General features: G+C 44.5%; 1 protein-coding gene across 1 annotated transcript in view; it reads left to right on the top strand.

The window, feature by feature from the left end:
* Nucleotides 1-13,505, top strand: part of LOC309549559 (cyclic GMP-AMP synthase-like) — a 65,491-nt gene that overhangs the window by 33,974 nt on the left and 18,012 nt on the right. Inside the window, exon 5 of the mRNA XM_082249919.1 lies at nucleotides 10,090-10,189. Within this exon, the coding sequence (XP_082106045.1) occupies nucleotides 10,090-10,189 (100 nt within the window). The remainder of the gene's footprint in view (nucleotides 1-10,089; nucleotides 10,190-13,505) is intronic.

Genomic DNA, 13,505 nt, shown 5'->3' with positions numbered 1-13,505 from the left:
GTCCTGCTTCCAGCGTGCTTTCCTAACAGAAATTCAGTGCTGCTGGAGGTTTTGTGACGGACAAAAGAGTGCATCTGTCCACAGACTCCGTTGACCAGCTGACATATCAAAATGAATCAGTCCTGGATCAACAGCAGCTATCAAGCCCCTGATGCTGATGTAACTGATTGAATTTGCTAGGGGTCTGCCATCCCTTGAAGACTGCATATGCTGCCTATTCCTATACCTCAATCTTGATTATGCTAGCTTCCAACAATGTTTTTGGCTTAAGGAACCACCAACACCCAAGTCCTAATTGTTCTGTACTTGTATGACAGGTGCATGCAATTTCAAATCTAATTTTTTATAGCAGGGCGTGTTCCTGCGCCCAGCAAGAGTGACTGCAAGGGTTACGGTGTTCGGGCACCACCAACAACCAAGGCCCAATTTTGCTGCACCTGTATGACAAGTACATGCAATTTAAAATCAAATTTCTAACAGCAGTTCCTGCGCCCAGCATGAATAACTGTAAGGAGGTTACGGTGTTCAGGCACCACAAACACCTAAGGCTCAATTTTACTGCATCTGTATGACAAGTACATGCAATTTGAACCTGCGTCCAGCAAGAGTAACTGCGAGGGGTTGCAGTGTTCAGGCACCACCAACACCCAAGGCCCAATTTTTCTGCACCTGTATGACAAGTACATGCGATTTAAATTTTGTATGGAATTTTTAACAGCAGGGCCGTTCCAGTGCCCAGCAAGAGAAACTGTGAGGGGTTACAGTGTCCAGGCACCACCAATACCCACGGCCCAATTTTTCCGCACCTGAATGACAAGTACATGCGATTTGAATTTTGTATGGAATTTTTAACAGCAGGGCCCCTTCCTGCACCCAGCAAAAGTAACTGCGAGGGGTTGCGGTGTTCAAGCACCAACGACCCCCAAGGCTCAATTTTTCTGCACCTGTATAACAAGTACATGCGACCTCAATTTTGTATGGAATTTCTAACAGCAGGGCTCGTTCCTGCACCTTGCACGTTTTTTTTTTTTTTTTTTTATAAAATTGGTGTACCAGATCCAAATCCATACCAGACCTGAAGGGACTGGGGGGGGGGAGACCCTACGCCGTTCTTTTTCATCTGTATTGCCGGGAGCCGACAATACATTACAGTGCCCTGTTTTGGTGCGAACTGAACTGGGAGTCTTCGGCTCATCACTACTGAAAATTGGTCTAGGCAAGAAGGGGGTGAAAGTGCCCTGTATTTACAGTATCTCACAAAAATGAATACACCCCTCACATCTTTGTAAATATTTTATTATATCTTTTCATGTGACAACACTGAAGAAATGACACTTTGCTACAATGCAAAGTTGTGAGTGTACAGCGTGTATAACAGGGTAAATTTGCTGTCCCCTCAAAATAACTCAACACAGCCATTATTGTCTAAACTGCTGGCAACAAAAGTGAGTACACCCCTAAGTGGAAATGTCCAAATGGGGCCCAAAGTGTCAATATTTTGTGTGGCCGCCATTATTTTCCAGCACTGCCTTAACCCTCTTGGGCATGGAGTTCACCAGAGCTTCACAGGTTGACACTGGAGTCCTCTTTCACTCCTCAATGAAGACATCACAGAGCTGGTGGATGTTAGAGACCTTGCTCTCCTCCACCTTCCACTTGAGCATGCCCTACAGATGCTCAATAGGGTTTAGGTTTGGAAATCAGCTTTACCCTCAGCTTCTTTAGCAAGGCAGTGGTCGTCTTGGAGGTGTGTTTGGGGTTGTTCTCATGTTGGAATACTGCCCTGCGGTCCAGTCTCCGAAGGGAGGGGATGATGCTCTGCTTGTGTATGTCACAGTGTATGTTGGCATTCTTGGTTCCCTCAATGAACTGTAGCTTCCCAGTGCTGGCAGCACTCCTGCAGCCCCAGACCATGACACTCCAACCACCATGCTTGACTGTAGGCAAGACACACTTGTCTTTGTACTCCTCACATGGTTGCTGCCTCACACACTTGACACTATCTGAACCAAATAAGTTTATCTTGGTCTAATCAGACCACAGGACACGGTTCCAGTAATCCTTTCTTGTGCATCATCTTTAGAAGAGAGGTTTCCTTCTGGGATGACAGCCATGCAGACCAATTTGATTCAGTGTGCGGCGTATGCTCTGAGCACTGTCAGGCTGACCCCCCCCACCCCTCTACAGCAATGCTGGCAGCACTCATACGTCTATTTCCCAAAAGCAACCTCTGCATATGACGATGAGCATGTGCACTCAACTTCTTTGTTCGACCATGGCGAGGCCTGTTCTGAGTGGAACCTGTCCTTTTAAACCGCTGTATGGTCTTGTTCACGGTGCTGCAGCTTAGTTTCAGGGTCTTGGCAATCTTCTATCTAGCCTAGGCCATCTTTATGCAGAGCAATAATTATTTTTCCAGATCCTCAGAGAGTTCTTCGCCATGAGGTGTCATGTTGAACTTCCAGTGACCAGTATGAGAGTGAGAGCGATAACACCAAATTTCACACACCTGATCCCCATTCACACCTGAGACCTTGTAACACTAATGAGTTACATGCATTGGGGAGGGAAAATGGCTAATTGGGCCCAATTTGGACATGTTCACTTAGGGGTGTACTCACTTTTGTTGCCAGCGGTTTAGACATTAATGGCTGTGTGTTGAGTTATTTTGAGGGGACAGCAAATTTACACTGTTATACAAGCTATACACTCACTACTTTACATTGTAGCAAAGTGTAATTTCTTCAGTGTTGTCACATGAAAAGATATAACAATATTTACAAAAATGTGAGGGGTATATTCACTTTTGCGAGATACTGTAAGTGGTTAAGGGGAACCCTATGAAAGAAAAAAAAAAACGGCGTGGGGCCCCCCCCATAATCCATACCAGACCCTTATCCGAGCAAGCAGCCTGGCTGGCCAGAATGGGGGGGACGGAACGAGCAAGTGCCCTATCCCCCCTCCTGAACCATACTAGGCCACTTGCCCTGGGAAGGGTGCTTGGGGTGTTGATGGGGACCAGGGCCTCTTCTAGACAACCCTGAGCTGTGGTTGTCAGGGTCTGCGGGTCGGAGGCTTATCGGAATCTGGAAGCCCTATTTAACAGGGGGGCCCCCAGATCCCAGCCCCCCCCATGTGAATGGATATGGGGTACATCATACCCCTACCCATTCACAAAAAAAGTGCACAAAAAAAATAAAGACAAAGGCAGTTTTTGACAAATCCTTTATTAAAAAATAAAAATAAAAAAATGGTGTCCCCCCCATGTAAATCCATCGTCAATCACGTCGCCTGGCGCCGCACCTGAAAAATAGAGAGAAAAAAAAGACGCTCCTGCCTCTTCACATGCCTCCAGCATAATGAGCTGTTAGAGCTGTGACAGCTCTTTTATAGGAATCAGACGTCACGAGCACCCCGTAATGCACTGCGCTGGTGCAGTGAATAAATTACTGACGTCACATCAGAAGGGGCGGTGACACCGGGTGGTGTCCCTGCCCCTTTCCTATAAAAGAGCTGTCACAGCTCCAGCAGCTCATTACGCGGGAGGCATGTGAAGAGACGGGATCCCTTCTTGTTCTTCTATTTTTCGGTGCGGCGACGTGATTGACGATGGATTTACACGGGGGGACATTATTTTTTTATTTTTATTTTTTAATAAAGCATTTATTTTAAAAAAGCTTTATTTTTTTGTACACTTTTTTGGTGAATGGGTAGGGGTACGATGTACTCAATATCCATTCACATGGGGGTTAGGCCTGGGATCTGGGGGCCCACTTGTTAAAGGGGGCTTCCAGAGTCTGATAAGCCCCCCACTCGCAGACCCCGACAACCACGGCCCAGGGTTGTCCGGAAGAGGCCCTGGTCTCCATCAACATGGGGACAAGGTGCTTTGGGGGGCACCCTAAAGCACCTTCCCCATGTTGAGGGCAAGCGGCCTGGTATGGTTAAGGAGGGGGGGGCGCTCGCACGTCCCCCCCCTTATCCTGGCCAACCAGGCTGTTTTCTCTGATAAGGGTCTGGAATGGATTTTGGGGGGGACCCCACGTTGTTTTTTTTCCCAAATTTGGCATTCCCCTTAACCACTTCCCGCCCGCCCGTCCTATAGGGAATTGACGGTGAGAAGGTGGTTGCATTATCCTGACCGGACTACATATGACGGCGGCAGCGATCGGTGCTGAGGTGTGTCACTGACAAACTGCATCTCCTGACGTAGGCTCTTTACCATGTGACCAGCTGTGTCCAATCACAGCTGGTCACATAGTAAATAGGAAGTGCCGTTGATCGGCTTTCCTCAGATCGTGCCCGACAGGCACAAGTAGAGGAGAGCCAATCTGTGGCCCTCCTGACAGGGGGGGGGGGCTGCACTGGTAATCAGAGCATTGATTACCAGTGCAGACCCTTGGAAGAGTGCCACTAGGATGACCAGGGATGCCCACCCATGACCCCAGGAATGCCCACCATGGATGGCTCAGGGAACCTGCCAGTGCCCTCCCCATCAGTGCTGCCTGCCAGTGCCCTCCCCATCAGTGCTGCCCACCAGTACCCATCATTGCCATCTATCAGGGCCGCCCACCAGTGCCCATTATTGCCCACCAGTGCCGCCTATCAGTGCCCATTAGTGCCGCCTATCAGTGCCACCTATCAGTGCCACCTATCAGTGCCCAGCAGTGCCGCCTATCAGTGCCCACCAATGCTGCATATCAGTGCTACCTATCAGTACCACATATCAGTGCCCATCAGTGTCACATATTAGTGCCACCCCATCAGTGCCTCCTCATCAGTGCTTCCTCATCAGTGCGGCCTCATCAGTGCAGAAAAAAACATATCTATTTACAAAATTGTATAACAAAAAAACTTTTTTTTTTTTTCAAACTTTTCTTTTTTTTTATTTGTTTAGCAAAAAAGAAAAAAACCTTGCGGAGATCAAATACCACCAAAAGAAAGCTCTATTTGTGGGAAAAAAATGACATAAATTTGGTGTAGGTACAATGTTGCATGACCGCACAATTGTCATTCAAAATGTAACAGCGCTAAAAGGTGAAAATTGGCCTGGACGGGAAGGGGGTGAAAGTGCCCTGTATTGAAGTGGTTAAAATCTGTACTAAACCTGAAGGGCCTGGTTATGGACTGGGGGGGACCCCACACCGTTTTTTTTTTTCATGTTTTTTTATCTGTTGTGGCGGGAGCCAAAAATACATTACAGCTGCAAGTTTAAATTACATTTTTTCCTTTAGAAATGTCAGTATTGCTGTAGCAGGTGAATACATCGCACAAATACGCCACTTTACAAGCACATTAAGGGGACCCCCCAGGCACGATATTTAACTACTTCAATACAGTGCACTTTCACCCCCTTCCTGTCCAGGCCAAATTTTCAGCTTTCAGTGCTGTCACACTTTGAATGACAATTGCGTGATCAAGATACGCTGTACCCATAAGAAATTTTTATCATTTTTTTTCACCCAAATAGAGCTTTCTTTTGGTGGTATTTATTCACCACTGGGTTTTTTTATTTCTTACAAAAAAAAAAGAAAAAAAAAACAGAAAATTTTGAAAAGAAAAAAATAGTTTTCTTATTTTCTGTGAGTAATTTTGAAAATAAATATTTTTTTCTCCTTCACTGATGTGTTGATGAGGTGGCACTGATAGGCTGCACTGATGAAGTGGCATTTATGGGCACTGATGAGGTGGCACAGATGCGGAGGTACTAATATGTCGCACTAATGGGCACTGATGGACATTAATGGGCAGCACATCAGTGCCCACAAACGGTGCCCATAGTGCTGTCAGTCAGTGCCTAGATGAGCAGGCACTGATGGGCACTGACTGGCAGCACTGTGGGCACTGTTCACTTTTTTGTAATCAGGGCACTGATGATCACTGCCCTGATTACCTGTCCGGGTCTCCGCTGTGAGGAGGAGCCGCTGATTGGCTCTCCTCGCCTCACACTCTGACAGTGTGAGGCGAGGAGAGACGATAAATGGCACAGTCTCATTTACATGTGACCGGCTGTGATTGGACACAGCCGATCACATGGGTAAAGAGCTATGTCATTGACTCTTTACCGAGATTGGGGTCGCGCCGTGTCTTAGTAACACAGTGCTGCCACGATCGTGGCATTGCGTGCCCCCGCGGGCAGTGAGAGAGGGGTTGTTCTGGTGCGTCGCCACATGACGGCGTCCTAGAACAATAGCTGCACCGCTCCGCCGTCATTTGACGGTGGGCGGGCAGTAGGTGGTTAAAGGAATTTTTTATTTTTATTGTTTCACTTTAAGCAATATTAAAATCACTGCTCCTTTAAAAACGATTCTTTTTTAAAAAATTTTAGCATTAGTACATGTCCCCCAGGGCAGTACCTGGGTCCCCATAAACTTTTTTTTGGACAATAACTTGCATTTAAGCCTTTAACCACTTTACAACCGGAGGATTTTGCTGTCTTCCGTCCAGGCCACTTTTTGCGATTCGGCGCTGTGCGACTTCAACTGACAATTGCGCGGTCGTGCGACGCCGTACCCAAACGAAATTTACGTCCTTTTTCTCCCACAAACAGAGCTTTCTTTTGGTGGTATTTGATCACCTGTGCGATTTTTACTTTTTGCGCTATAAACAAAAAAAGAGCGTTTATTTTGAAAAAATAACAATATTTTTCACATTTTTTTATATGAAATTCCCCCCAAAAAAGATGTAAAAACCAATTTTTTTAAAAGTTTTTGGCCAATTTGTTTTATGCTACATATGTTTGGTAAAAAAAATCGCAATAAGCGTATTTTGATTGGTTTGCGCAAAAGTTATTGCGTTTACTAACAAAGGGAAAGATTTCTGTCATTTTTGGTGTTTTTTTTTTAACGCGTAATGGCGGCGATCTGCGATTTTTTTTGCGGGACTGCGACATTGCGGCGGACAGACCGGACCCCTGACTGACATTTTTGACACTTTTGGGGGTACCAGTGACATTACTGCAGTAATCAGTGCTATATATATGCACTGTTACTGTAAAAATGACACTGGCAGGGAAGGGGTTAATTTTATTGGAGAGGGAGGGGTTAATGTATGCCTGGTGCTTACTGACGTGTAGGGGGGGAGGTGACTATGTGATTCATGGACAGATCGGATGTCCAGCTATGCTGAACAGTCCGATCTGTCACTCCCTGTCACTATGGAGATCCGCCCGCTGTGTTTACACACAGCGGGCGGATCTCCAGACTCGATCCCCGACGATCGGGTAAGAGCAGCGGCGATCGCCGCTGCTCCTCCCCTGGCCCGACTCCCGCTGTGAATGAAAACAGCGGGAGCGAGCCTCCGGCGGCGCGCAAGCGCCGCCCAGAAGGGGAGGAGTCCAGTCACGTTAATACTACGTGACTGGACGGGAACGAGCCACTCTGCCGCAGTAGTATTACCGTGAGCGGTAGTAGAGTGGTTAAAATGAGCACTTTTGATTTTTCATGTTCGAGTTCCATAGACTTCAATGGAGTTCACATGCTCTAACAAACTTTTCCCCCGTTCGCGGTGTTCCTGTGCAAACCGAACCGGGGGGGGGGGGGGGGGGTGTTCGGCTCATCACTATTGCCCACATACTGCAAGCTTGCTCTCTCTATTTCATTGTACAAAATGAATGTTCTGACGTGATAGACTGCAACAGTTTACTCTGAGGCAGAAGGGGTGGCTTCCCTCTTACTCACTTCACTTTGTTGCCACAGTTTAGAAATGATTGTATGCCCTGGATTTATGGATTCTATTCTATTTATATCTATTCTATTTTGTACTGTATTGCACAACTCCTCTTTTGTGCGTTGCGTTGTTGTGGATGGGCCGTCTAAAGCCAAACTAGCAGCCATGTAAGTTGGGGGTCCTTCTCTAATGTGTCTTCTGGCCAGACAAAATAAAAAATTTGGGCAGTACTTTTATTAAACACTTCTATCGGGGCAGTTTTGTTTGCTCATTTAGCTTCTGCCCCCATGTGCAAGCTATTCTTCATGTTCTTCACTGCATAGTAGGGGACCATAATCGTGCAAAAAGGTTTGCAATGCTTTAAAATCAAAAGTGCCTTCAAGTTTTAAGGTTTTGTCCCCTTTGTCCATTCTACCCATTTATCTAAGGGCTCTCAATGTATGCAGAACCGTACCTTCGCTTCATATTTGCTCATCTTTCCCCAGGCATTTTCTGAGGGTCCCTGGCCTTCCATTCCCTACTTAATTTAGTGTTTATGACTGGCTAGGTTTTCTCTTCTCTAGTTGTGCCTATAGCCCTCTTGCCTTTATCACAATACAGCAGTCTACAGTTACGTAAATAGAAGGGGTTTACAACAACATACAAAACATGTAAGAGACCCTCTTAATCTCTTCTCTGTGGGTTTTATTCTGACCATACCATGCACCTCTGACCAAGGCGGTGGATGGGCCAGCATAGGGAGCTGCAGAGGTTTATCCTTGTCCACACTTGGTCCAGCTCGAAAAGGTGGACACAAACACATTCACACACACAAGTTTATCCAACCAGAAAGCAGGTCTGCTTTTCTTGAGATCGAACAGAACACAAAAGGAAAGGTAAAAATTTAACCTTAACCGCTTGCCGACTGCCCACAGTATATTTACTGCGGCAGTCAGCCCCTCACAGGTAAAGCGACGTAGGTCTACGTCGCTAGCCTGTGAGTGGTCTCGGGATCGAGCACGCGCCGCCGGAGGCGCGCTCCCGCGCGGTCACGGACCCCCCCCGCGCGTGTGACCGGCAGACCCGATCGTCCGCCGGTCACTCGCGATCGTCGGTGGAGAGGGAGAAAGGCAGGCTGCTAATGTAAACAAGCCGCCTGTCATTCTCCCCTGTGTAGGAATAGTGATCATACAGTTCTACTATGTAGGACCGTTGATCACTGTTCCTACACCTCAAGCCACAGCCAATCACAGTTAGAATCACACCCTAGGGACACACATAACCCCTCCCTCTCAAAAAAGTTAACCCCTTCACTGCCAGTGTAATTTTACAGTAACAGTGCATATTTATAGCACTAATTATTGTAGTAATGTCACTGGTAACCCCAAAAGTGTCAAAAATGTCAGTCAAGGGTCCGATCTGTCTGCCGCAATGTCGCAGTACCGCAAAAAAATCGCAGACCGCCGCCATTACGCGTTAAAAAAAAAAACAACAAAAATGACAAAAATCTTTCCCTTTGTTAGTAAACGTGATAACTTTTGCACAAACCAATCAAAATACGCTTTTTGCGATTTTACCAAACATATGTAGCATAAAACAAATTGGCTGAAAATGTTAAACAATTTTGATTTTTAAATTTTTTTGGGGGAATTTCATATAAAAAAATGTGAAAAATATTGTTATTTTTGCAAAATTGATGCTCTTTTTTTGTTTATAGCGCATGATCAAAAAATCGCACAGGTGATCAAATACCACCAAAAGAAAGCTCCGTTTGTGGGAAAAAAAGGACGTCAAATTCGTTTAGGTACAGCGTCGCATGACCGCACAATTGTCCGTTAAAGTCACGCAGTGCCGAATCGCAAAATAGGCCCTGGTCAGGAAGGGGGTAAAATCTTCCGGGGCTTAAGTGGTTAAGGGCAACTTACCTAGACAACATATAAGGGTTTGTGGTCCCGATTGAGGCACAGTATCTTCTGGAGACTCTGTCCATTCCTTCCTCCTGACTCACCAAAACTGTTGGACTATTCTTGTGGGACAATAAAATAAAAGCAACAGATAAAACAGGAGACGACTTGACACTAAATTAAGTCACAGCATCTGTTCTAAAGTTTGTTAGATCTCATTTTATACCCAAGAAAAGGGTGGTGTGCAATGTAAATAAAAATTATCAAATAGTCATATTTCATAGCATCTATCTCTAAATGTTGCAAAACAAAAAACTTGAAATGGGAGGGGGTGAGAGAGAGTGAGCATTACATTTTGTCTATGAAGAAAATAGACACTGCAAAACCATTATACAAAATAGATGCACTTGTGCTTACAATACAATACAGTGAATTTCTTTGTCAATTAGTATGCTGCAAACCTCCCATTTCACACAGTTCTAGCATCATTTGTTTCATGTAGTTCTGTTCATGCAGATGACTGTTCCCTTTTTTCCAGATACTTGGCGTATTTCCTTTTCAAATATTGAAAAAGATATAATAAGTCATCACGGAAGTGCAAAAACCTGCTGTGAGCGTCAAGGATCCATGTGCTGCAGGTTAGTGGTGGAAATAGTGCTACAGACATATTTACAACAATTACAGCTCCAGCTTATATTTTAAGCTCTGCGTAAAGTGCATCAGAATTTGATCTAGATTGGTATAGTATACTAGATCTTCACTGCTATTTGTGATCTTGATCTCACTTTGACCTTCACTGCTGGCTGAAATTCTGACTTACAACACATTTATATCTGTAGTGTTCCAGAAGTGTATATGACATTTTTTAAGAACATATTCTGTCACTTTCTAGATATTAAAATATATAAATAGCTAAATAAAAGTACTTCAAGAAGAATTCCCGGTATGAATAACTTTACATAGTTACATTGGTCCAACTTGAACCAGTGCAACTATGCATATATTTTTATTATACACAAGGGATCACATTACAGTAATATCCACTAGTTTTAAGGTACCGCGGTGAGCAAATGCTCTGCTGTATTGTGAACACTAGAGGTCGCCTGCTTGGCAAAGTGTTCTTTAATGGATGTAGTGCAGAGGTGACTTCACTGCTTTGATTGGATGTAGTGCAGAGGTGACTTTACTGCTTAATATGTTAATGAGGGGAAGCTTGAACTGTCCATGGGACAGTCTCTGAAATCTAGATGTGCTTGTTTACCATGAGACTATACAGTATCTCACAAAAGTGAGTACATCCCTCGCATTCTTGTAAATATTTTATTATAACTTTTTTTATTATTTTTATTGGTATTTTAAAGTATAACAAAGAAATGCGGACGCAGCCGCTAGACTTTGGAGTAATAAACAGTATAACATAACAAATTAGGTATAAAGTGAGTATCACAAAAGGATATTATCCATAGATATAATCAAGTAGATGCCAGATATTTTATCATAACTTTTCATGCGACAACCCCAAAGAAATTACACTTTGCTACAATATAAAAGTAGTGAGTGTACAGCATGTATAACAGTGTAAATATGCTGTCCCCTCAAAATAACTCAACACAGCCATTATTGTCTAAACAGCTGGCAACAAAAGTGAGTACACCCTAAGTGAAAATGTCCAAATTGGGACCATAGTGTCAATATCTTGTGTGGCCACCATTATTTTCCAGCACTGCCTTAACCCTCTTGGGCATGAGGTTCACCAGAGCTTCACAGGTTGCCATTGGAGTCCTCTTCCACTCCTCCATGATGACATCACGGAGCTGGTGGATGTTGGAGACCTTGCGCTCTTCCACCCTCTGTTTGAGGATGCCCCACAGATGCTCAATAGGGTTTAGGTTTGGAGACATGCTTGGCCAGTCCATCACCTTTACCCTCAGCTTCTTTAACAAGATAGTGGTCATCTTGGAGGTGTGTTTTGGGTCATTATGTTGGAATACTGCCCAGCGGCCCAGTCTCTGAAGGGAGGGGATCATGCTCTGCTTCAGTATGTCACAGTACATGTTGGCATTCATGGTTCCCTCAATGAACTGTAACTCCCCAGTGCCAGCAGCACTCATTCAGCCCCAGACCAAGAAACTCCCACCACCATGCTTGACTGTAAGCAAGACACACTTGTCTTTGTACTCCTCACCTGGTTGCTGCCTCAAACACTTGACACCATCTCTACCAAACAAGTTTATTTTGGTCTCTCATCAGACCACAGGACATGGTTCCAGTAATCCATGTCCTTCGTTTACTTGTCTCCAGCAAACTGTACGCAGGCTTTCTTGTGTATCATCTTTAGAAGTGGCTTCCTTCTGGGATGACAGCCATGCAGACCAATTTGATGCAGTGTGCGGCGTATGGTCTGAGCACTGACAGGCTGACCCCCCCCCCCCCCTCCCCTTCAACCTCTGCAGCATTGCTGACAGCACTCATACATCTATTTCCCAAAGACAACCTCTGGATACGATGCTGAGCACGGACACTCAAACCTTTTGGCCAACCATGGCGAGGCCTGTTCTGAGTGGAACCTGTCCTGTTAAACTGCTGTATGGTCTTGGCGACCGTGCTGCAGCTCAGTTTTAGGGTCTTGGCAATCTTCTTTTAGCCTAGGCCATCTTTATGTAGAGCAACAATTCTTTTTTTTCAGATCCTCAGAGAGTTCTTTGCCATGAGGTGTCATGTTGAACTTCCAGTGACCAGTTTGAGAGAATGAGAGCGATAACACCAAATTTAACACACCTGCTCCCCATTCACACCTGAGACCTTGTAACACTAACGAGTCACATGCCATCAGAGGGGGAAAATGGCTAATTGGGCCCAATTTGGTCATTTTCACTTTGGGGTGTACTCACATTTGTTGCCAGCAGTTTATATATTATTGGCTGTGTTGAGTTATTTTGAGGGGACAGAAAATTTACACTGTTCTACAAACTGTACACTTACTACTTTACATTGTAGCAAAGTGTCATTTCTTCAGTGTTGTCACATTAAAATACATAATAAAATATTTACAGAAATGTGAGGGGTGTTTTCACTTTTGTGAGATACTGTATACAAATATAATGTGTTTTTTTCAAATGTTTAGGCCTTCATGTTATACCGCTACCTATAGGATTAAACAATGGCAAATATAATCCCTCCTACCACCAGTATGGCTCAAGTTTGTAGCAAAGCAATATGGAAAGTATAATCACAAAACACAGTGGGCTGGGTACCTCTGCCCCTCAATGGACTTCTAAAAAGGATTTTTTGGTAAATACGTTCTCTCTCATCCATTAACTGCTTGCTGCCTAGTGTGTGTATGTACAGTGCCTTGCGAAAGTATTCGGCCCCCTTGAACTTTTCGACCTTTTGCCACATTTCAGGCTTCAAACATAAAGATATAAAACTGTAATCTTTTGGGAAGAATCAACAACAAGTGGGACACAATCATGAAGTGGAATGAAATTTATTGGATATTTCAAACTTTTTTAACAAATAAAAAACTGAAAAATTGGGCGTGCAAAATTATTCAGCCCCCTTAAGTTAATACTTTGTAGCGCCACCTTTTGCTGCGATTACAGCTGTAAGTCGCTTGGGGTATGTCTCTATCAGTTTTGCACATCGAGAGACTGAAATTTTTGCCCATTCCTGCTTGCAAAACAGCTCGAGCTCAGTGAGGTTGGATGGAGAGCGTTTGTGAACAGCAGTTTTCAGTTCTTTCCACAGATTCGCGATTGGATTCAGGTCTGGACTTTGACTTGGCCATTCTAACACCTGGATATGTTTATTTGTGAACCATTCCATTGTAGATTTTGCTTTATGTTTTGGATCATTGTCTTGTTGGAAGACAAATCTCCGTCCCAGTCTCAGGTCTTTTGCAGATTCCATCAGGTTTTCTTCCAGAATGGTCCTGCATTTGGCTCCATCCATCTT

Source organism: Pelophylax lessonae, assembly GCF_965119305.1.
Source record: "Pelophylax lessonae genome assembly, chromosome: 3".
Lineage (NCBI taxonomy): Eukaryota > Metazoa > Chordata > Amphibia > Anura > Ranidae > Pelophylax > Pelophylax lessonae.
The sequence above is the reverse complement of the archived record's forward strand: the minus strand, read 5'-3'. Positions and strand labels throughout refer to the sequence as shown.